This window comes from Bubalus bubalis, chromosome 7, assembly GCF_019923935.1.
Source record: "Bubalus bubalis isolate 160015118507 breed Murrah chromosome 7, NDDB_SH_1, whole genome shotgun sequence".
In the NCBI taxonomy this organism is placed as follows: domain Eukaryota; kingdom Metazoa; phylum Chordata; class Mammalia; order Artiodactyla; family Bovidae; genus Bubalus; species Bubalus bubalis.
In genome coordinates, this window is record NC_059163.1 from 81227969 (window position 1) to 81254129 (window position 26161).

Genomic DNA, 26161 nt, shown 5'->3' on the forward strand with positions numbered 1-26161 from the left:
CCCACCAGGGAAAGTTGCTTAAGTATTCTAAGCGGTAGATTTCAAGCCATTGATTTGCATGTAAAGCAGTAAGATCTGTGTGGAAAGATGGCGTGTTCCCATAGAGCGCTGCTTACTTACAGGCCAGCTGACCTTGCTGTGAGCATCAGCACCTTTGGCCTAAGGCCGTTTTCTTTTCTGCAGTTTCTTTTCCTTCTTAACTGATGAATCACTGCTTTTGGTATATTTCTTTTTGATGTAGTTGTTTGTTTTCTTTTTCCTTTAGACCCTGAGAACATGCTCTTCGTTGGTGGGTTGGGAAAGAAAATAGGGATTCTTGCATAAAGTCAGTTACAATCTGTATAGGATATTTGAATTGATTTTGGTTGGGGGGGGGGGTGGAGAAATGAGCTACAGTCCATAGGATTACAAAGAGTCAGACATGACTGAAGTGACTTAGCATGCATGCATGGGGGGAGAAAAATAATAGTTTTTTCTATTATTTTATTGAAAAAAATTATTTTTTATAAATATAAATAAAATATATTTTATTTATAAAAAAGATTTTTAATACTTATATTTTAAATTTTTAATTATTTTATTAGATAGGAAGACAAGACTGTGTGCTATAGCATTATTTGAATCATTGTGTTTGTGTGTGTATAACTCTCATTAATAGGAAATCAAATGAGAATTCACTGTGCTGTAAGATAATCAGTATTCTCATGGAAATTATTTAAAATATTTTCACTCAGTTATAAATTCCTTAATATAGAGATAATTACAAGATTGTAGCTATCCTTCTGAAGTTCAGGTCTGAATTTAATGCAGTATATCAGTTCACCATTTTTGCTCTGTGACTGCTCTTTGTCATTTAATTTTTGAAAGTTATACACAAGGGCACTCCGTTTTTAGACCATTTAAATATCACTTTATTTAACATTCAGCTTATCCTTCTACCAGTTAACAGCTATCATGGCAGCAACTGACTGGTATCAGAGTTGCTTTGGCAAAACTAATACAGTTATGTAAAGTTTAAAAATAAAATAAAATTTAAAAAAAAAAAAAAAAAAAAATAAAGTACAGCTTTAAAGTATAGCTCAGCAGTATGCCCATTAATCTGTTTTGCTCACTTTTTAAAGACTTAATTTGTTGGGGGTAGCAATTAAGTGACTTGATGTTCATTTATACTGTGATTATTTTTTTATAAAAAACATTTCAACACATGAGCAAAAATCCAAATGTGAACAAGAAAAAAATATTACTCATTTCTTCTGTTCCCACATTAAACTGATATCATGTTTTATTTGTTTCCTTCCAGTTTTTTATTCAGTTATAGTATGGGTGTAAATATGTATGCTGCTTTTCAATTTAACTTCAAAAGTACATCCCTTTGTTGCCAAAATCTTCATAATTTAATAATCTCATAAAATATTATTGAATTATGTCTTTTAAAAAAAAAAGACCCAAGAATAGCAGTGAATATATGCATAAAGTCTAAAACTTGAGGATTTTGAATAAATATAGAGAAAATTTGAAGTTAACATGTTCATTAACAACTGGCAGAAAAGCAAAAACAAATAGTACTCAAATAAGTACTTTTGTAGGTCAGTATCAGAAACAATAGGAGCATGGTTCTTAGCAACGGGAAGTAGGTTTGAGAGTGTCATGAAGTAAGTACTTGGGTCAGTTTTGTCTGAGAAAGTGAAAAAATACAAGAAGTGGTGTCTCAGTTCCACAGACTTGTATGTCTGTGTCTAGATAGTTTTCAGTGTATTCTCAAACTTATTTCTCAGTATGTGTTGTTGCTCTGTTTCCAGGATTCTTTTTCTAGTGTGTTTCACATGGAGTGTGAGGAATTAGAAAAATCGTCAGATACTTTAACACGGTAAGGACTTACTGTCTATCTGTCGTTTTCACATGTACGTAATGCTGGTTACATAGCTATTTCACGACCTGTTGAAGACACAGAAGCTGCAGTTGCTTTTTTCCTCCTACAAGTAACTTCATTTGTGAAAATACTTTACTATTTGACGTTATAGTTCCAGGATTTTTCCACTGCAGTTGACCTGTTGGAGAATTCTTTCACAGAGTGAATAGTGTCACAATTAGTCTAGGCCTGGTACAGTGTTTTCTGTGAGCTGATTCATTTAAGACCCACAGACATATATTTCAGATATATTTTTGCTTTGTACTTTGGGCCCTCGGTGAAAATTTGATAGGCTTCTGAGTCTGTTCAGATTTGGAAACAGCCCTGGGATTTAACTGACCCCAGAAGGGTGCCTGCAGTCTCCATCACACCAATACATGTATGCATGGCAAGAATCAGAAATCTGTTGTAGTTCATTTCTTTTTCATGTTCTTTGTAATATTAAAATTTGTATTCATTTTTTGTTGGCTGGTACACAGAAAAAATAGAAAGTCCAGGTTATATGTATCAAGGTTATAGACGTTACTGGCCCAATTTTATACGTGCTTTCTGAAGAACTTTAAAAAGGATTTAGAGTTAACTAACAAATGTTCTTTCTCATATTTTTGTACCCTTAGCAAATTACTGGTGGTGGTTGCTTAAGCAATTGGGTAATCCCAGGAATATAAGTCTGCCAGGGTCAAGCGTCAGGAATTCTTAGGCATAATGCCATTTGTATTTTTCATTATTTATTTCTTTCAATTATTTCACTCCCTAAAATAATTCATGTCAATTTATACTACCCCTTATTAGTGATATTATAATTAAAAGCCACATATGATCATGGAAACAGAACATTATTTAACTTTACCATTGACGTTAAAGTTCCAGAGTTTTTACTCTACAGTTGACCTATCAGAGGATTATTTCATGTTGGTGAATGATGTCACAGTAATATCCTCAGGAACCAAGTCCCTTGGCGGTAGTTCTTTAAAAACAACCTTTGTGCAAATCTGTCGAACATTCTATAAGATAACTGGCCTGACGTGAAGTGAAGTGAAGTTGCTCAGTCACGTCCGACTCTTTGCAACCCCATGGACTGTAGCCTACCATGCTCCTCCGTCCATGGGATTTTCCAGGCAAGAGTACTGGAATGGGTTGCCATTTCCTTCTCCAGAGGATCTTCCCAACCCAGGGATCGAACCTGGGTCTCCTGCATTGTAAGCAGACACTTTACCATCTGAGCCTCCAGGGGATAACTGGCCTAGTCTCTTCAAAAAGTCAACAGTCATTGGATAAAATGGAGGGAGGGGCTGTCCTTGGACATAACAGCCAAATGCAGTACCTGAACCTTGATTAGATCCTGCTGCTAAGTCACTTCAGTAGTGTCTGACTCTGTGCGACCCCATAGATGGCAGCCCACCAGGCTCCCCCGTCCCTGGGATTCTCCAGGCAAGAACACTGGAGTGGGTTGCCATTTCCTTCTCCAATGCATGAAAGGGAAAAGTGAAAGTGAAGTCGCTCAGTAGTGTCCGACCCTCAGCGACCCCATGGACTGCAGCCTACCAGGCTCCTCCGTCCATAGGATTTTCCAGGCAAGAGTACTGGAGTGGGGTGCCATTGCCTTCTCCGATTAGATCCTAGTTAAAAGCAAATAGCTGTCAAAGACATTTGTGAGGATAATTGAAAATCTGAATATGGACTGTATACTGGATATTGGTGTGGAATTATTGTTAGCTTTTCTTTGGCATTACTAAGGGGTTAGTAGAAGAATGTTCTTATTTTTAGTAGATTCGTGCTGGTTTATGTAAGGATAAAGTGTTAGGATGTCTGCATCTTAGTTTAAAATAGTTCAGATGGGCCAGCTGGGGAGGCAGTAGGGTGTAGTAGGGTGGGTGGGTGATAAATTAGGAGGTTAGGACTAAGCCTATATATACTACTGAATGTAAAACATAATCAACAAGGACCTCCTGTATAACATAGGAAACTATACTCAATATTTTGTAATAATCTATCAGGGAAAAGAATCTGAAAAAGGGAAAAGATTCAGTTATGTATGTGTACACATAACATATATGTATTATACACGTATATATACATATATAACATATATAATTTATGTATATTGTGTTGTACACCAGAAGCTAACATGACATAGTAAATCAACTGTACTTCAATTAAAAAAATTTTTTCCTTCAATTAAAAAAAAATATTTTCAACAAAAAATAAAATATGGTTCAACCAAAAATAAAACAGTAAATATATCTAAATATAATAAAGCAAATATATCTAAATTTAGTATAAGTAAATGAATATATTTGCACATATGTAGATATAGCAAATGTGGTAAAATATTAAAAATTGTTGAATCTACGAATAGGATATTTATTTTGCTTTCAGCTTTCTTATGTATTTCACAAGTTCACCATAAAAAATTGGAAGAAAATGTTTGTAATAAAAAGCTGGAAATAAAATTAAAATCATCTTTGTAGGTCATATAAAGCCAAACTGTCTGAGCTTGCAGCTGCAAGAGCAAAATGCTTGAGTGTGCAGCCTGGTTTTGTCCCAACCTTCCTCGTTAGGATGGACCCCATGGACCAGTGTGGGGTCTGCAGAAGCTGTCTTCTGCCCTGTATGCCCTTTCCTTTCTTCTTCTCTTCCCTTTCATGACATTTCCTGTCCTTTTCTGTGCTTCCCATCAGGATGGAGAAACTGTTGACTCTTGTGATTTAAAGTTGTTACTTTGTTAAGTGATTGCATTTAAATCAAAACATTATATTAAGAGTATTATTTTACCAATATGATACAATGAAAGACCTTTTCTTCTATTAAAAGTATTTCAGGAAGCTGCAAAGGAGCAGATGTAACTTGGGGACAGATAGGGAATGTGTTTGACTTGCGGGGTACACCTGACCCAGGCCGTGAGTGCTGACCTGGGTGTGCAGTGGGTATTCAGGGTACATAAACCATGGAATCTCTACCCCAGAGATGTTTCTGCTACCCTTCAATTTTTGTTTCATGAAATTATATCAGAATAACTGACCTTTATTTCCCTTTTGGCATTGTTGGTCATGAACTGAACTTTATTTCCCATCTCCACATCTGTTCTTTCCTAAGCTTCTGTGTGTGTATTTTCTGGCATATTTAACATTGCTTTAGTGGATTTTGAATCCTTTTTGAATATGTGATAGTATGCACATGTCCTGGTGAGTATATATGTATCTTTCTTAAGTGCTGGTATTGGGCTGTACTGCCTAGGTCAGTTATAAAGTCTTATTCTTAGGAGGAATATTAATAGATACTATTTTAATTTTATGACACCATAACATTTTTGTTGCTTTTTATAATGAACATTTTAGAAAACTTTTAAACATTAAATATTTGATTATTTTACTTTTGGCTTGCATAAATAATGATTACTATGCACACAAAAATATATATACATGTTTATCAGTTTATATATATCCAGAGGAGAATAGGAAAATGAGTATGATATGCATATTAAATGTATAAAATGATGAGAATTCCCTAGCCATCTAGTGGTTAGGACTCTGTGCTTTCACTGCCGGGGCCTGGGTTTGATCTCTGGTTGGGGAACTACAATTGTGCAAGCTAAGAGGCACAGCCAAAAAAGAAAAGAAAAATGTATAAAATGAGGAATTATCTATATTTACCTTTAAATGTATTTGTGTGGCAGCATATTTCTGTGTACTTTTATGTATTCACATTGGGATTTTTGTTATTAATTCAGATAAGTCCTCTAATTCTGATAGTTGAACAAGCCCAGTGACTTGGTGTAATAGTGACCTCTACTGGTGAATATGCATTAAAAAACTAAAATCTTACTATATATTTGATGTGTGTTACTGTCTTGTTTTGTTTCTAATGAATATCACATTCCCTCTCTGTAAAAGAAAATATATCTTTCCACTTTTAAAAAGTATTCCAAGACAGTCTTAGTGTAAAGATTTTTTTATAAAGGATAAATGTCAGTATGGTTACCTTAAAAGAGACTAATTTTACATGGACCATTTTAACTGATTCATTAACCGAGTTTACAGTAATGAAAATTATCTAACACCAGTACCTTACATTAGCTAATAGTTAGCTTTTAATCTAATGATGCAGTACGAGACCTCATAGTGATGTATGTTTTTATTTTAATAAAAATTAGATATCAGGCTTCATTTTGTGAAAACTAAAATGGTGTTTAGTAACTTTAGTTTTGTAAAAGGACTAGCTGATACTGACCCTTGGCCAGCAGATTCTTTATAACATTTCTTAAATTTCTTATTGATAGAATTTAGGCCTTTCCAGTTTTCATTATTAAACACTTTGTCAATGCAAACCTCTTTCATGAGATGAAATGCTTGGCAGTTTGATGATGTTAGCTGTAAGCAAATCATTCTTTTTAGGCAATTATGTGTCAGTGGAAAAGCATGGCTCACTTAGTACTCTTCTAACCAACCATCTGATTAACTTTTAAAAGATAAAATAATTTATTGAAGACAGTTTTGAAATGTTAAGTATAAAAATAAAGAATAGTGAAGGTGAACATTATACATAATTATTAGAATTGTATTATCAATGGGATCAAACACAGTAAGCTCTTGGGGTTTGTAGAAATTGAGAAGTGAAGGTCATCTCCAGATGATGGGAGGTTTCAGAGTTTCCTGTGCTTCAATTCAGAGAGCCACCTAATTAGAAGGAAAAGTGAATGTGATGTTATACCATTTCTGTAAGTTCGTAATTTTAAGAAATAGATGTTTTAGTGCTATAATTCCACATTAGTTAATTTCATGTTAATTTTGTGCTGTGCTTAGTCTTAACTCAGTTGTAACCAACTCTTTGCAACCCTATGGACTGTAGCCTGCCAGGCTCCTCTGTCCATGGGATTCTCCCGGCAAGAAGACTGGAGTGGGCGCCATGCCCTCCTCCAGGGGATCTTCCCGATCCAGGGATCCAGCCCAGGTCTCCCGCATTGCAGGTGGATTCTTTACTGTCTGAGCCACCAGGCAAGCCCCGTGTTAATTTTAAATGCATATTTTATCACATAATGACAAACACATGGAATTAGTCCTTTAAGCTCATGTTCTTGGAATATATATACTACTTGTTAATTATAATTACATTGGGAAACATATTTAAATGCAGGAACACCTACTATTTGTAAAATAGTAAAAAGATTTGTACTCCTTTAAAAAATGGTAGACATAGAGTATGAGAGTGTAGACTCTGAAATCGGACTGCTTAAGTATTTGGGTTCATCTGGCTCCCTCTATTGAAATCATGATAATAACAAAAGTCATATGTTGTTATCATCATCATCATCATCATTGTAGAAGACATTTGGACAAAGGAATCCTTTTCCAGTGTACTCCTTTCTCTTTGTAGATGCTTTTTCATTTTTCTTATCTTTACTGTAGCATCTTTTATTTTCCTGAGACTTCCATTTTCTATGAAATATTTATTGTTTTAAAATAGTTTTGTTAACTGAAATCCTGCACTTATCTCATAACCTTTTCTTGGGATTCTCCCCAGGTAATTATGTACGAAGTATTAGGAAGCCAGGCGTATCCTAGGTCTAATGTCTCTAACATTTTTCATGCCTTCTCAGATTATCAGTCTAGGCTCAGAAGTGTTCAGTCTGAAATTCATCTATTCCTCTGTTACCATGGTCGTTTCCCTTTCTTTCTTTTTCCGTTGTATATAGTACTGGACATAAGTTCATTACCTGACTTGGCCAATTACACTTAACCTAAAGTGTACATCAAAGAACTGAAAGTCACTCAGTCGTGTCTGACTCATTGCGACCCCATGGACTATAGAGTCCATGGAATTCTCCAGGCCAGAATACTGCAGTGGGTAGCCATTCTCTTCTCCAGGGGATATTCCCAACCCGGGGATTGAACCCAGGTCTCGATCTGGGTTCTTGAACCCAGAAAAAGAGAATGTCTACCCACTCCAATATTCTGGCCATATCAGAGGAAGGAAAGACAAAAATATCTTGGCCAGAAATGGGGCCACGACTTCAAGAGTCTTTGTGATATCACTAGTGATCAAGAACACCATTTGAAACCACTGTCCTAGAAGCAGTTTGCACAGGCTGAGTGAGAAGGCAGATAAGAAAAGATTGGAAACTTGAGAACTCAGAGCAAGTGGACAGTTTTCCTGAGACACCACTTAATTTTGAAATGTTTCCGTCTATTCAGTTCAGGCAGTTCAGTTGCTCAGTTGTGTCTGACCCTTTGCTACCCCATGGACTGTGGCACATGAGGCTTCCCTGTCCTTCACCAACTCCTTAAGCCTGTTCAAGCTCATGTCAATCGAGTTGGTGAAACCATCCAACCATCTTATCCTCTGTCATCCCCTTCTCCTCCTGCCTTCAATCTTTCCCAGCATCGAATGAGTCTTTTCAAATGAGTCAGTTCTTTGCATCAGGTGGCCAAAGTATTGAAGTTTCGGCTTCATCATCAGTCCTTCCAGTGAATATTCAGAACTGATTTCCTTTAGGATGGACTGGTTGGATCTCCTTGCAGTCCAAGGTACTCTCAAGAATCTTATCCAACACCACAGTTCAAAAGCATCAATTCTTCAGCACTCAGCTTTCTTTATAGTCCAACTCTCTCATCCATACATGACTATTGGAAAAACCATAGCTTTGACCAGATGGACCTTTGTTGGCCAAGTAATGTCTCTGCTTTTTAATATTCTGTCTAGTTGGTCATAGCTTTTCTTCCAAGGAGGAAGCATCTTTTAATTTCATGGCTGCAGTCATCATCTGCAGTGATTTTGGAGCCCAAGAAAATAAAGTCAGCCACTGTTTCCACTGCTTCCCCATCTATTTGCCATGAAGTGATGGGACTGGATACCATGATCTTAGTTTTCTCAATGTTGAGTTTTAAGCTAACTTTTTCACTCTTCTCTTTCACTTTCATCAACAGGCTCTTTAGTTCTTCTTCACTTTCTGCCATAAGGGTGGTGTCATCTGTATAACTGAGGTTATTGATATTTTTCCTGGCAATCTTGATTCCAGCTTGTGCTTCTTCCAGCCCAGCGTTTCTCATGATGTACTCTGCATAGAAGTTAAATAATCAGGGTGACAGTAAACAGCCTTGACGTACTCCTTTCCCTATTTGGAACCAGTCTGTTGTTCCGTGTCCAGTTCTACTGTTGCTTCTTGACCTGCATACAGATTTCTCAGGAGGCAGGTCAGGTGGTCTGCTATTCCCATCTCTTTTTTAGTTTGTTGTGATCTACACAGTCAAAGGCTTTGGCGTAGTCAATAAAGCAGAAGTAGATGTTTTTCTGGAACTCTCTTGCTTTTTCAGTGATCCAGAGGATGTTGACAATTTGATCTCTGGTTCCTCTGCCTTTTCTAAATCCAGCTTGAACATCTGGAAGTTCATGGTTCACATACTATTGAAGCACGGCTTGGAGAATTTTGAGCATTCCTTTGCTAGCGTGTGAGATGAGTGCAATTGTGCGGTAGTTTGAGCATTCTTTGGCATTTCCTTTCTTTGGGATTGGAATGAAAACTGACCTTTTCCAGTCCTGTGCCTGCTGCAGATTTTTTCAAACTTGCTGGCATATTGAGTGCAGCACTTTAACAGCGTCATCTTTTAGGATTTGAAATGGTTCAACTGGAATTCCATCACTTCCACTAGCTTAGTTTGTAGTGATGCTCCCTAAGGCGCACTTGACTTCACATTCCAGGATGTCTGGCTCTAGGCTCTAGGTAACCATCGTGGTTATCTGGGTCAGTAAGATATTTTTTGTATAGTTCTTCCCACTATTAGGCTTTCCTATTTCTTCAGTTAGTGATCTTACAGTTACTGTAGGCACATCCTTTCAGAAATTTATGGAGTAAATTTGCATAACCCGACCATCTTTGCCAAGTTTATTCCCATCACCAGTGAGTGTAGGAAGTTTCCTAATGAAAAGACATATTCTATTCTGTTTTCCCAACTCTGGCACTGGCATTATACTTACTTACAAACCCTCTGACATCAGGTTAACCTTTTATGTTCTACCTGTTAAGCAAGAAACTGGAAAAAGAGTTGGGAAAATATTGTAAGCTCAAAAGCATTGTTTTTCATTTAAATACATGTCTTAAAGCACCTCAAAGCAGAAAAATGAAGAGAGAAAAACTTAATAAAATTCTAGACCTGCTCGATTTTTCTATTGGTCTAAAATGTGTAAAAGATTATTCTATTGGTATGAGTAGACAAATAAGGAAATAAAAACAGACACTCGACTTTAGACATTCTATTATCTGATGAGAAAATAAGACATAGAGGAAAATTCATATAAATTTCACATTAAATGGCACAAAAATCAACATGACCATTAACAGTGGTAATAAGATTACTTAATGACATTTTAAACTTGTTTTTGATAGCTGAAAAGTTGTGAGCCTTTGTTTTTTCAAAAAATTTCAATTGTAGTAACTACTGAAGTTGTGCATCATCGAATATGTTTAAAGCTTCATTTTCTAATTAAGCTGTACACTTTGCTCCATACTTTCAGACTGCTATGTTTCTCTTATAACCATCTATGTGCCTGTTTTGCCTGCATTTTTTCACTGCATGGAAAGAGCTCACCTCTGTTCTTTCCACAGGGAACGTGATGCAAACAGAATCAATTACATGTATGCTCAGTATGTCAAAAATACTATGGAACCACTTAATATCCCAGACGTCAGTAAGGACAAAAGATTTCCCTGGACAGTAAGTAACCTGGTTCTAGACTTGGAGCTTGACAGCTGTTTTCCTATCGGACCTGCTCTGTACTAGTTACTCTTAACCGAAGGACCTGCTCCAGAATTGGCTCTTTGGAAGTGATCTCTGCTTGCCCCGATCTGAGGAAGGGAAATAAAACAGCTCAGAACATCTGTTCAGAGGTGGTCAGCAATACCTACGTATTTTTCTCTGTACTTTTTGTCAGTTTTTTAAAAATGTATTAATGAAATATCATTAACTTTGAGGTAGTTTCACTGTTACCTACTTAATATCAATTGACACTCTTTAGATAGTATTGCTAGAGTTCCCGAGTTTGTCTTCAAATATTAAGTTCCATATGGCTTGAGTGTCTGTAACTGGTCATCTACCACAGTGAACAGCTCGTGAAAAAACAATGAGTATTTGTTTTTCTTGACAGCACACCTACAAGGGTCAGTTTCTCAGACATTGGAAACTTTAGGTTCTAGTATGTTCTCTCATCTGACTTAAGAAAAGCATTGCGGTTGGAGGCAGCTGCCTTGACTTTGTTATTTGCATATCTAGGAGACCTTTTTAGGACTGTAGCAATATGGACAATAGAAACAGTGGTAAAACTAAAGAAAGAGACATTTGTAACATGTAGAATCCTTGGTGGTGTAAAGATTCTGATTTCTACCCTTCTTATTAAGTTACTTGAGACATCTACTACACAGGGACAGTTGGAACTCAGTAAATATTTTGCTCAGTACTACTGTAAGCTGCTTAAGAAACTTTAAAATGGAAAATAAAAGAAATATAGGTAAATAAAATGGAAAATAAGAAAAAAATTAAACATAGGATATTTATTATTTTTAGTAAAGACTGTTTTTTATTGCATTTATATGAGCTTCATTATAATTTGTGCATTTTTTACACTCTGATGTTATCTCCAGCTAATAAAAGATAAGCATATTAATAACTTCATATGTCCAGTATGGTTTGTATAGCATCTAATGGGCAGACAATCTGTTCATAGTATTTAGCTGTTTTGCTTTTCGTTTCTTTGTTTAGAATGAAAACATGGGAAATATAAACCAGCAGTGCATTAGAAGTTTGCTTTGTACACCTATAAAAAATGGAAAGAAGAACAAAGTGATAGGTAAAGCCTTTTCATTGACCTCCACTCTGCACTTACTAAAGAAAAACATATATTCCTAGAAACTTCTTTCCAGTGTAAATTTAAAGACTAAAATATGGAAAAAAGATGAAAATTGGAATGATAAAAGAATTTTGAAATAATTTTACCTTGGTAAATGTTGACAAACATTTGTTAAATATCTTGTTAAATATGATATACTTTTGTAATTATAATCCTGTTTCAACAGAGGTTTTGTTTAAAAATGACATGTTGAAAGTTAGTAGACTGAGAGATATCAAATTGATAATGTATATTGTTTTAGAGCCTCACATCTTAGTTTATGATTTTTCTTTTTTTGAATATGTGGTTTAGCTTGTAGATTGTATTCATTGAATACTCCATGTTTTCGGCACCCGGGATAAATCAGTGAATAAGTCAAAATCCCTGCCTCAGGGAGTTTACATTCTTATATAAAGTTTAGTAAAACATGTCTACTGCAGGAATGGTGGAAGAAGGCATTCTCAGAAAAATGAGATGATGTTTCCTGTTACTGACATATTTGTTTCTTGGCACTTCAGGTTATATTAAGAGTCAAAAAGAAAATTTATATGCCAATTATGGCTTCCTTGGTGGTTCAGATGGTGAAGAATCCACCTGCAATGCAGGAGACCCAGGTTCAATCCTTGGGTTGAGAAGATCCCCTGGAGAAGGGAATGGCAACCTATTCCAGTATTCTTGCCCGGAGAATTCCATGGACAGAGGAGCCTGGCGGGCTCCAGTCCATAGGGTTACAAAGAGTTGGACACAACTGAGTGACTAACACATGCGTGATTGATGCTGTAAAAATAGCCTGAACTGTTAAATATTCCCCCTAGAAATTGAAATAAAGGTTAAAACTTTTAAATAAAAACCCTAATGGTGCAAAATTTAGCTGTATAAATTTACCTTAAAAAATCTGATTAGTTTCCAGGTTGAAAATCAGTTTCCAGAAAAATAATTTCTGGTTAGTTCCAAGATTTGACTGTAATTTTATTAAAGAAGAGTGTCAGTCAGAAAGGTGAGGGAGGCAGGTATTGTTTATGAAAGTGGGGAGTGGGGAGACCAGTACTAAAATTGGCTGTCCAGTTCTGTCCAGTAGTCTGGGAACTTTGGCCCTTTCGTGGAGATGGGTGTGGAAGGCTGTATCGGTGTACAGGCTCTTCTGACCACTTGACGAGACCAGCACGTGAGTGGCCGTGCATGCAGCAGGTGGTCCTGGTACTTCCCAGTGATTCCAGTTCTCCTCCTGGTGTGCGTCCTCGCTTTGAGACAGATACACCGACTTACACCTTGAAACAGCCCACCAATCTGACTTCCCTTGTTCTGATTATTTACTTTCCAAGATATGTTAACTCATGTGAGGAGAATGCCTTCTTCCTAGCCTCACGAATGCATGGCTCGTTTTGCCAGTTGTTCCTTTTCGTAGATCAGTCCCCTGGACTTGAGGTCGTGGGCTGAGTTACAGGTGCACTACTCGTATTCCTGAGGCAGATCCAGTTCTTGTTGGTACCCATTTCTTGATACTATTCTGGTTTTATAAGTCAGTCTGTGAGCTGAGGTACTGTTCTGCACCCCAGAGAGCAGGAGGTGTCCTCGGCGTGGTAATCTGCTTTGCGAGCCTCTGGGGCTGGGCTCACTGGTAAATTGTCTCATCAGCCTCTTGGAAGACAGCCTGGTGACTCCCTGAAGGCTGTTCATCACTTACACGCCTCTCAGTTCTCAGAGAAAAAAGGAGAAGCTAGTGAACTCATGTATTAGCTCTTTTCAAGAGTATCACTGATCAGATCCCTAACAGAGACCAAAAAACTGACCGAGGTGCCCTACGATATGACACTGAGTAAATGTTTAGTTAAAAGTTTATATCCTAGGGAGTTAGGTGCAAACTACATTGCAGATGTTATGCTTTTTGATAGAAGTGTAGAGCTTACAACAAGCTGCCTTTGACCTTTGAAAAGGTGAAATGAATTCCAGAAGTGATGCACCATTTATTAATACTAATATGTTTTGGTGAGAAGGAGGGCAGAGTGGCAGCTGGCCGCATTAAGTCATGTCTTCACTTTTTCTCAGCAGCATCTCTTTGGAATAATTGGGAATGGGGAGTGGCTGGAGGAAGTTATAATCAGGCTTTTTCATCACTTTACACAAGTGATAAATAAGAGTCATTTGGGGAAGCACAGAGATCCCTGGATAGGAATAGGACTCAGGATATCCACGTGGTTCCACTCTCCATTTAACCTTTTAAACAGTTATGGGCACCTTATACAACTAAGTCACACCCTTCAGATCCCTTCAGAATCCACCTTCTATGGTCCTGTCACTGTTCCAGACAAGTGAACAAGAAATGAACAGTACCAGCTAAAGTAATCAGACTTCTGTCTGCATATATTTTATGTCACTCTTATTTGATAACAAGAGTCAAAAGTAAGCAAATGTTGTTTTGGAGAAGGAAAAATTCCCTACCAATTAGAAGAAAGAAAAATACCCTAGTGAGATTTCTGGTGGGGGTTCAAGGTAATTCCAATAGGGAAAATTTTCAGTGTTCCCCACTGTTCTGTAAGTTTGACAAAACAGAGAATTTGAATTCTCAAGTGAACTTTATATTCACAGATGTACCATGGAAAATAGCATGGTTGTAATAATTTTTCTTACATGTCACAGACCAGATTTTGCTATTATGTAATTCTAATACATAATCCCTACAGAGTTACATGCGGAAAGACAGACGGGCCCATGTGTTTTTTGTAATCTTTCTTTCCTTCCTTTTTTTCCATTACTGACAATTAGATGAAATTGTAGACATTAGACGAGTGCAGGGCCTGTTGTATCATTAATGTCTGCTCAGTGGTCTGGCTGATACAGAATGTTTCCACGACTTTGTTTCCAACACTATTAAGAAGCTCCTTTCCTCATGAAGCATTCATTTATTTTAACCAATTATTTCCCCTATTTATTAGATTACATTTGTCTTTTTCTTATATTTACCAGAAATACTCATGCCTATTTTCCATGTCAGTTTCAGGGCATGTTTTGAAGAAATCAGTTCCATTCCCATCCAAAAGGAAAAGTTGTTGAGAACATTTCCACTTTAGATAACTTACATTTATATCTCTTCTTTTAGTGAAAAAGTGATGCAAATCATAGTGTTACACCACATGTTATTTGACACAGTGAAGTATGAGAGAGAAGTATGTATTTCTTACTGAATGTATTTTCTAAACTCATACTGTCAATTCTTTGCTCATCTATGTGTGGCAATATGATTCCAAGGCATAAGTAAATGCTGTAAAATTATCTAAGTTTAAATTTTACTTCTACTTAATTTTCTTTTTCATATTAAATTATATCATTTGGCAATCTATTCAGTTGTTTGTAAAAAGATTTGCTAGGGTTTTCCTGATGCAAACGTAATTACATTGTACAGCATCATACATGGTACATGTTGCCTATGTTGCTTACGGGATCCAGTTTTTCCCAGTTAGAGAACTGTAAATTGTGTTTAATGATAAGAAGCACCAGAAAATAAGGCTGTAGGGACAGTAATAATTGGAAGAAAATGAGAGAAAAAAAAAAAAAAAAAAAAACTAGTGCATTGTATCTTTAAATTATAAAAGTGAAAATCTACAGAATGAAAATAAACATAAGGATTATAGTTTCAAGAATTGATTGAAGAAATAGAAAAATAAGAGAAACTTCATAGTAGCCCTGGAAAACAGAGCTTACCTTTATTGGACCACTAACATTGAGGAATTTCTAAAAGATATTAATATGAAGTATATACTGTTTATAAGAACATGCTGTACACAAAATGGGCAAAATTTGTAAAGAGATAACAATATTAGTATCAGAGAGGGTAGATTTTAAGATAAAAGAGCATAATGTACAGAATCACTTTGCATCGAATAAGTTAAATTCACAGAGGGAAGTATAATTGTCATAAATGCCTCTAATGTAAATAACATCATTGATATATAAAAGTCAAAGCTATTAAAAATACAAAGAGAAGTGGACAAAATGGTAGTCATAGTGAGAGTCTTTAATACATTTTTCATAAAATGCTAAATAGGAAAAAAGGAAACATTAGAATTGATTAATATAAAAAATGAAATGATTTAAGTGGCATACATTTACTTTTATATGTCATAATTTAAAAACAAATTCCTGTCAAATATCCATTAGAAATTTACAAATACACACATACAACATAAACTTAGTCATCTCTGGAAAGTAGAATTGAAAACCACTGTCATGGATCACAGTGCATTAAAACTAGAAATGCATAATAAAAGGATAAATTAGAAGGGAAAAGCTCACTTAGAAAATGAAAACATTCTCCCAAATGTCAAAGAAGAAATCAAAAGTCAAAATGAAAGTATAGCATTTCAGAAAATTAGTGGTCACCTCAATTTAATATAAAAATGCAAGGTCAAAAATGTACTCAGAGGAGATGTAGAGTTTTAAATATTTTGCTATTTTCATTGGGAAATAATAAACTAAAGAGCTGCTTGATGAAAGTGAAAGAGGAGAGTGAAAAAGATAGCCTAAAGCTCAACATTCAGAAAATGAAGATCATGGCATCTGGTCCCATCACTTCATGGGAAATAGATGGGGAAACAGTGGAAACAGTGTCAGACTTTATTTTTCTGGGCTCCAAAATCACTGCAGATGGTGACTGCAGCCATGAAATTAAAAGACGTTTACTCCTTGGAAGGAAAGTTATGACCAACATAGACAGCATATTAAAAAGCAGAGACATTACTTTGCCAACAAAGGTCCGTCTAGTCAAAGCTATGGTTTTTCCAGTGGTCATGTATGGATGTGAGAGTTGGACTATAAAGAAAGCTGAGCACCGAAGAATTGATGCTTTTGAACTGTGGTGTTGGAGAAGACTCCTGAGAGTCCCTTGGACTGCAAGGAGATCCAACCAGTCCATCCTCAAGGAAATCAGTCCTGAATATTCATTGGAAGGACTGATGTTGAAACTGAAACTTCAATACTTTGGCCACCTGATGCGAAGAGCTGACTCATTTGAAAAGACCCCGATGCTGGGAAAGATTGAAGGCAGGAGGAGAAGGGGACGACAGAGGATGAAATGGTTGTATGTCATCACTGACTCGATGGACAGGAGTTTGAGTAGGCTCCGGAGTTGGTAATGGCAGGGAACCCTGGCGTGCTGCGATTCATGGGGTCACAAAGAGTCGGACACAACTGAGTGACTGAACTGAACTGAATCAGGAAATAATGAAACTATTTCAACCAAGTGTTCATCTCACTCCCCACACTGCCCCCAAAATAAATAAATGAATAGGAAGAAAGAAAGCAGAGGAAAGAAATTGAAAAGGGAAATTTATGAAATGAAAAGGGATAGTAAAACGAGATGATGGGCAAACACTAAACAAACATCCAACACAGATAATGAGGGAAATAGATCAGATCAGATCAGTCGCTCAGTTGTGTCTGACTCTTTGCGACCCCATGAATCGCAGCACGCCAGGCCTCCCTATCCATCACCAACTCCCGGAGTTCACTCAGACTCACGTCCATCGAGTCAGTGATGCCATCCAGCCATCTCATGGAACAAGAAAAGAAATGTAATTATAGATGCAGAAAAAATGTTATATAAAGGATGTTATATAATACACTGTACCAAAAAAGTGGTATGTTTTGATGAAACAAATTCTATAAAAATTGGTAATAACCAATACTAAGGAGAGTTTAAAATTTCTCATGGAAGTAGTTGAAAAAGTTATATTTTTAAAGTCATTAAAAAAAAAACAAAACACTATTACCCAAAGTAAATTCTTACCAAAGCAACCAGAGGACAGGAAAGGATGAAATAAGGTGAAGTATGAAAAAGGAAATAACAAAGTAACTAACAACATGATATGATTGTTAAGTGGAAAAACCCAAGAGAATCAGCTAAAGGTAGCTATCTAAAATGAGAGTTGCAAAAGTGCCTGGCTTTCAAATTGTTAAAGGAAAATAACTTGCTTACATGGCAAAACAAATTTGTTGGAAAATAATAATGGAAAAAAATCCCATTTTCAACAGTAACAAGGAATAAACTTTGTCAGAAATAGGAACATCTATGTGAGGAAAACTATAAAACTGTACTAGATAACTTGAAAATCTTCAGTATATGAACTGACAAAACATTTCCTGATGATAAGAATTTTTTTTTAAGATGTTAAGTTTTTGCAGATTAGGTTTTATTTCAATTTTAATACATGTCCTGATAAGGTTGTTTCTCAAAGGGGAAGGGAGTTCTTAACAAACATATAAAAAATTCATCTGGAGGATAACATATAAGAAGAGTTATTTATAAAATTCTTCTGGAAGGATAGTGTAGAATAATCAGAGTTGATGGATAAAGAATTGTCTTATCAGAAATTAATGCTGTATAAGTAACATAATTAAAAGTATTAAATATGTGCTCGAAAAGATGGCAAGATTGATGGAACACAATAGAAAGTCTAAATGCAGACCCAAGTCTGATATAATTTGTGTTGGTATATAATAGACTATATTTCTGTTTCTAAGATGTTATTGGTTGAAAGACACCATTTTATGTACCTCAAAGAAAGAAAGACATGATTTCTGTTACACCATTACAAGCAATTGATGAGAATGCAAACTGATTTCATAAAATTTAAATGTGAAAAAAGCATACTGTTGAAATAATATGAATTTATTTTTTGAGGTGACAATTTAAATTATTAAAGTATGAATAACTAAGTTTCATAAGAATCCAGTAGCAATTTCGGGGGGGGGGGGATTAAGTACAAGTAAAAGATTAAATGTGATAGAATGAATCTGTAAAAGTGCTAGAGGAAAATATTGGTTTATATGTAGTCTTAAAACAGGGAGCTTCTTTTAAAATCAAGACACTATAGTTGAAAACATAAAAGATGACTTACTTGAGAAATTAAATCTTTTCTGCAGCGAAAAACTTCCTAAATTAAGATAATTGGCAAATAACAAGTGAAAAAAGATTTTTTTTGCAAGGTTGGTCATAAGGGTATAAAAGGGCAGGTCTTGTGTGTATATGTGTTAGTCACTCAGTCATGTCTGACTCTGTGTGACTCCATGGACTGTAACCCGCCAGGCTCCTCTGTCCATGGGATTCTCTAGGCAAGAATACTGGAGTGGATAACCATTCCCTTCTCCAAGGGATTTTCCTGACCAAGGATCCAACGGAGGTGTCCCGCATTGCAGGCCAATTCTTTACTGTCTGAGCCATGAGAGACCACAAGCAGAATGTAAGAGTTGACGCCCTGCTCTGCCACAAAGCCAGAAGGAAAACTGTGGTTGCTAAGAACATCTGACCTCTGGAATTATAGAAAAGGAAACCTCAGTGGATGATTTGAGAAGCTACCCAGTTCCCTTCAGCATAATTTCCAGAGGCCTTCAGTGCCCTCTAGCTCTCAGAGCTGCTGTTGTGAGCATGTGAAATAATGTCTGTACAAGTACTTTGTGAACTAATAATATTACGTAGCACTGATATTTTATTATCTAGCTCTGCTACTTCTTGGTTTTCACCTAATATGTTTTTGAATATTTTATTTTATGGTTATACATAGTGATTGGTTTTGGCTGAGTGATTTTATTTTTGGTTCTGCAGTAACTACTTTGTTTTTACATATAAGTGCTTCTGATTTTATATCGCTTGCTGGTAGATGTGGCATTTCAAATCACTAGCTTTAAATTTCATTACTATACTCTTCATCCACTCTTCCACATCTTTAAGAAATACATTGTGCAAACTATCGGTAAATGGGTCCAAGCTTTACATTTTCTCAAAGAACCCTGTTTGTTATAAACTTTTTTCTTCTTCATAGATTTTTTTTTCCAACTTAGGTATTTCTGTTTAATAGAGTTAAATTTTATGAAGGGTATAAAGAGATTAATGAGATTATCATGAATGCTCTATAAATGTGACTGCTTTCAAAGAAGAATCAAAGTATATTCCTAAAGGCATCACTTGTCCTCTCCCCTTTTCTTAACCCTGAGCGTTACTCTGTGTCTGCCTGTCTGTCGAGGTGGGTCATGACACAGATACATGCTTGGTGTTCTGCCCTGAGCTGTGGTCGGTACAGCCAGCTCTCGCTGTGTGTATGCTGAATTTGCCGTTGTAGTACCTTTCGATTCCTGAGGTATTAATTAATACCACTTACTGGGCTTCCTCAGCGGATCAACAGTAAAGAATCTGCCTGCAATGCACAAGCCACAGTAGAAGACACGGGTTCCATCCCTGGGTCAGGAAGATCCCTTGGAGTAGGAAATGGCAACCTACTCCAGTATTCTTGCCAGGAGAACCCCATGAACAGAGGAGCCTGGCAAGCCTGATTGAGCCTTGTGATTCATGCGGTTGCAAAGAGTCAGACACGACTGAGCGACTGAACTGAACGGAGCGGCTAAACAACAATGTATTCATTCAAGGACTTGACTGAGGCTTATGATTTGAACTGTTGTCCAGGAAAGAGTTCCTTACCTTGGTCCCAAGCCTAGCAGACTGCCTGATGACCACATCTCAGCCTCACCTTGTCATCTCAGCTTGTCTTTTCCTTTCCATACATGCAGTCAATCTTATGAAGTGACAAAAAGAAAAATCCTGTTTATGAAAAGTGGCCATCAAGCAGGAGAAAACTTAGTAAAAATTGAAAAGCAGTTACATTGTGATATGAAGATAAGGAATGCATGACTCTCAAGAACATGTGATGTGGGAGATAGCCAGATGCCTTCATAAACAGTTCCATGTTTATAATTTGGGGATTCACAAAGGTGGGAGGACATAACCCTTGTGTTTGCACTGTACATGGTATGTGGTCTTTTAAATTGATAAATGCTGATTGCCATTTACTCAAGGTTTTTACTTGCAGTGTCCAAATTTTAAATTTTTCTTGATAATGGAATATGTGTTAGAGAAGTAACCTCTGCAGTGGTAATACTGATAAATAAGGATGGCTTTACTGTCTAAAATAGAAAAACTCTCACAAACAAAGAGCAAAAGGAGGATACAGAAAATTAGTAGTGTTAAAAACAAAGTGCACATCAAAACTACATGTGCAACCGTGCATCATTTCAGACCCTCTGAAATCCTTTTGTGCTCCAGGAAAAAATAAGAGATAGCAAACCACAGTCTTCATGGGAAAGTAATTGGGTCAGAACTGCAGTCTTGCATCCTTTCGTTAACTTGGTTAACATTTTTTGAGTCCTGCTGTGTGCCAGGCCTGGCTAGCTGAGGAAGTGGAACTGAAAAATAAAATCTCTTAAGCCCGAGATATGTACAGTCTAGAAAGAGAGACAGAAATAAAACTCCCCATGATCCTCCAGGTGATAAAGTTAAGGAGCTAGGAGAGGTGTCTGCCTCCCCTGGGGGCGCCTCTGGGCGCTCCCTGTGAAGGGCACATAGGGATCTCCTGGGTAACATGAAAGAGACTGGGACCAGCGGAAAACTATAGGCAAACGTGTGGGTGAGCAAGAATAAGGTGTGGGTCGAGAAACTGCCAACAGTCATCAGACGGGTAAAAGGCACAGGGCAGCTGCATGGTAATAATCTGGTCTTTGGGGCTAGCCTGAGCTGGGGTTTCAATTTTAAACCTAAGCACCCCGGAGCACATGACTTAACCTTCCTGAGACTCTGTCTTCATCTGTAAAGTGGATGTGAGCACACCTTTCTCAGTGTAAGTCATGCAGACCAGAGTCCACGTGTGTCCTGAAGCATGGAGCACTGCACCTACTCCGCAGTGGGCACGCGATGGAGGTCTGTGTTATGTACGTAGAGGCAGAAGAGACAGGACGTTAGAAACACTGTTCCCCAGAGGTACGAGGTCATCAGACTCCTCGCAGAGACCCCTTGGGATCGGAGCCCCGTAGAACAACGAGTTCAATTAAGATTTGACATAGTCTTCCATTTATATATACTATGTGTTTGACTTTCCAAGAAAGACCAGGACTTGGGAGGTTAGGTGATGATTTTCTTCAAAGATTAATTTTGCTCTTAGACCTAAGTAAATAGTCATCTCTACGTGCATTTATTTGCAGTATCAAAAATGATTGGAAATACTCTCCTGGATGCAGAAGTACATATTTGAAATTTGAGACTGTCTCTGTGAACTGTCTGTTTCCTACATTCTATTTTGTGGATAACTGTGTTTTTTAACTTCTGATTTCTCAGTAAGGAAAGGCAGCCTGGGTGACCCAAAATTCTGATGTGCATCAAAATTGTTCTCTTGGCAAGAGTACAAAAATCCAATTAGTCTCCAAAGGACAAATTGTCTTTGGGGATTCAACTGATATAAAATTCGTGACAGTATCTGGAAGAAAATAGTACTCTAGGATTTTTTTGAACATAGACAACATACATTTAGGACTGTGTGAAATGAGCTTGTATGTAAATTAACTCAGTTCATTGTTCTAGCTTATATTTGTGAGGATCCGTTTGCGTATTTGGAGATGGCAAGCGTTCCTAAGAGAAAAGCCCTAGACCTTTGGGGGTCTGTGTTAAAGTCTGTGCATGTTGTGATTAGGAATAGTAACATTTGTTCAATTTCTTGGATTATTATAGGGGTTTGCCAACTTGTTAATAAGATGGAGGAAACCACTGGCAAAGTTAAGGCTTTCAACCGAAACGATGAACAGTTTCTGGAAGCTTTCGTCATCTTTTGTGGCTTGGGGATCCAGAACACACAGATGTACGAAGCAGTGGAGAGAGCCATGGCCAAGCAAATGGTCACGTTAGAGGTGGGCTGCCCCTGCAGGACGCCTCAGGCTCCCTGCACGCACTCTCAGCTGACCCCTCCCTGCGGCAGCGCTCGGTGTCTGTGACGTCACTGCGACCGTACGAGAACCACGTGCTTCCTCTCTCCTCACTTAAACAGCTGAGGAAACTGAGGCCCAGCATACTTTAGAAACTTGTTGAAGGTCATACGACCATATCAAAGCTCAGGCCCCAGTCCCTTCTGTCCTCCGCTTTCTCAGCCGAAAGCGGTCCTTAGTCCTTAGTGAGGAGCTGCTCACACTGATGATAGTCCCCCGCGCCCTGTCCTTTCTCAATTGCCTGAGCCTCCCCATCTCTCCTCGTGAGCAGCTGTAGTCACACAGCAAAAAACAAAACCAGATATCCCAAGCACTCAGAATCAGAAATGAGGAAAAGGGAAAACTTCCAAATTACAGATTTGTGGATCTTGAGAAAATTCTGATTCATTAAGTCCTGGGTGGAGGCTGGGAATCTGTGTTACTACCAGCACCGCGCCCCCCCCCCCAGGTGATTCTGAGTGTGAACCATGGCCTGGGGACTGGCCTCAAACCTGACTCCCTCCCAAGCAGGATGCGCCTACCCACCTGGGCCAGCCTTCTCCAGATGTGTCTCACTGACTCCCTGAAAACACTTGGTGTAAGATAGAAATTTCTTACATCATAGACCAGTCTAGGGAATTAGACTTCAGAAAGGGCATTCCTTAGTCATTCATACACTGGTGTGAAATATATTTTAGTGTTTGCCTACTCTTAGCCTGTAGAGATCAGTAGGAATCAATGTTTGAGTTATGGATTGTAACTCTTCCTCCACCCCCTAATAAATAAGAGCTAGAAAGATATGTAAGTCAAGATTTACCAGTAACCAAGATGGTATACTTTCTAATGTGAATATAAAACTCTAAATAGTTTTAGTAAAGTACTAATATAAGAGACTTTGGATTAGAAATCAGTAGAAATCTGTTTCAAATACACACACACACAAGTATACATATATTTTAAATTAAATGTATGCATATATATACATATATACAATTTTTAATACAATTTTTTACTGTTTCCATGACTACTGAAGAATTGACTCTAAGCCAGCTATCAATTAGAAGGTAATCTCTTTTTAAACATACTTCCTATTTGGAAAATTTCAAACATAATGCTGAAGTAGAGAGGATAGCTAAGGAGCCCCCGTGTCTTCATTAGCTGTCCTCAGTTGACCTGTGGCTACTATCATTCCATCCATACACTAGCCCACTTCTCTGCACTCTTCTTCCTTATTAATCCACTGATTACTTTGAGACAAATCCCAGGTATAATTTTGTTCAAACTTTCTGAATATTTTCCCCGTTGAGATTTGCTTCTATTTTTACACTAGTTTTATTTCAGTTAAAAATGAGTACTTCTACTTTCACTTAGTATACCCATTTTCCAATTTCAATTCATTATAGGAAATCGTATCTGTGATCACCAAGTTAACCTTGAAAAAATTTTCTCCCAAGGCATTGGATAAAACCCAGGGACATAAATGCCTTATGTTTTCTTATGACAGGGAATTATTTTCACCTAGAAGACATCAGTATAATGACAGTAAAACAACAGTAAATAGCTAACCTTTATCAAAGGCTTACTCTGTGTTCTCACATGCATTAACAAAAGTTAATCCTTACAACACGATGAGTGTGGTGCTATTTTTATCTTCAGTGTGTGGCAAAATTAATTTTTTAAACTTAGCATGTCATGTTACTCCTTTATTCATTTTCCGTGTTGCATTGCATTGGTTTATATTAGACTAGTTCAGGGTCACCGTCTTAGCCTTCCTCAACAAACCACCTCCCTGGTGTCAACGGCAGGTTAGGTGTGACCCGTCAGCTTCACGGTGGCGGGAAACAGCAGCTCTGCGGTTCCTTAGGTTTCCTAGTGATTAATGCTTCAAACACTAAGACAGTCACATGTATTACCATAGTGTAATATTCTGAATCACAGTACATAGGCATATTTACCATTTGGCTTTAGATTTTTAATTGCTTACAATTTTAAAAACTAGTTAAGGAAAGCTGGTTTGGGTCACTGAATTACTTGACTCGCCATTTAAAGTCTGAAAATAAGGTACCTTTTTATCACTGACCCTAAAACTTTAAGAGATTTTAGTAAATCTGTGTTAACTCTGTCAAAAAGGAACTTTTAAAAATATTTAATATGATAAACAATTTAACATATAATCACTACCCTGGTTTAGAAGAACATCTAAAATATTATCCCATCATTTGGAGTTATTGGTTTTGAAAATGGGAATTAATGATTCACATGTTAAGTTATAGGAAGATAGTAAATCTGCCTTACTATCTTCTTGTAACTCCATTAGGATGGTGAAAAGTGTACGAGATTAGGAGATGAAAGCTTGGTCCCAGGCCCTCTTCTCACTGGGTGTAAGCTCACAGCCAAGTGATGAGAATCCCTGAGCCTAGGTGTCCTGTGCTGTTAACAGATGGATTTATAGGCCACTTCTGCTCTTCTCAGTTCTTGAATTCTACAAGTGGAAAAGTATCCTTAAATCTGTCTGACATTTATCTCTCTGCTATGCAGTTTTTCCTTATGAATTCTGCAGTGGTTACAGGCCTCATCCAAGAGCCACTTCCAGCCACTGCTTTCTTCCTAAATATCAACATTAAAATGTCAGCTTATGCAGAAGTCTTTTATCTTGATTCAGTACACCAGTAAAATAACTAAAGTCAGTATTTTTGTTTAAGAAAAGTAACACAGAATTTTCTGCCAAGTTTGAGCTAATAGTGTGACTTATAAATAATGTGTTTGTTGTATCAACGTTGTCAGAGGAAAAGTGACAGTTTTCTTTGAACACAGGGAGTATAACTTTCCGTTTGCATAAGAAGCATTTGAATAAAAATCTAAGATTTTCTCTCTGTTGAAGAAAGCAGCAAAGAAGATACAATGTTCTGAGGAGTTTAGATACCTCTGCAGGAAGGCTTAGGAGAATCCCAGGCTTGAAGTCGTGGTCTGTGTTGGGTGTTCCTCTCTTGTCTAACATGCATTCCTTCTGTTCTTGCCCCATAGGTTCTGTCTTATCATGCTTCAGCTGCAGAGGAAGAAACCAGAGAGCTGCAGTCCTTAGCGGTAATCCTCCTCCTCCTCCTCTTTTGTAAAAATGACTAACCAGAGGCACCTAATTAAGACGTAGTTATGCTTCTCTCAGGGCAGCTGCTGCTGCGGGTAGTGGTCCCCAGACCTTTAATTAAATGTGGTAAATATTTATATGGACATTTATAAAAAAATCTAATCCTATTTTCTTGCAAGGCTAGAAATTCACTGATAACACAGAGCAAATGATAACATTGTATTGATTTTGTAACACATTAAATGATTCTGATATTTTCCCAATAATTGTTATAATCTTTACATCTTTCTTAAGTCAAAATTAAATTTAGTTTTTGGTTCCTGGGGAAGTGTGGACAGGGGATTGCAAGGTGGTGGTGTGGTTTGAGTACTAACAACAAAGCTTTTATAGCTTGTTACTGATAACGTACTCTGCGTTATTAGAAATGGAGAATGGTTTTAATTTCAAACCATATGGCTTGCAGAATGTTATTTGAAATTGGGTTCAAATAAGGTCAATTCCCGAATTTTTGCAAAGTT

At 37.2% G+C, this 26161-nt stretch overlaps 1 protein-coding gene across 6 annotated transcripts in view; it reads left to right on the forward strand.

Moving 5' to 3' along the window:
- Positions 1-26161, forward strand: part of PDE5A (phosphodiesterase 5A) — a 150905-nt gene that overhangs the window by 71456 nt on the left and 53288 nt on the right. For all 6 annotated transcript variants that reach the window (XM_006067660.4, XM_044946065.2, XM_044946063.2 and 3 more), the window contains 5 exons: positions 1800-1867; positions 10509-10617; positions 11659-11746; positions 22329-22504; positions 25583-25642. In XM_006067660.4, the coding sequence (XP_006067722.1) occupies positions 1800-1867; positions 10509-10617; positions 11659-11746; positions 22329-22504; positions 25583-25642 (501 nt within the window). The remainder of the gene's footprint in view (positions 1-1799; positions 1868-10508; positions 10618-11658; positions 11747-22328; positions 22505-25582; positions 25643-26161) is intronic.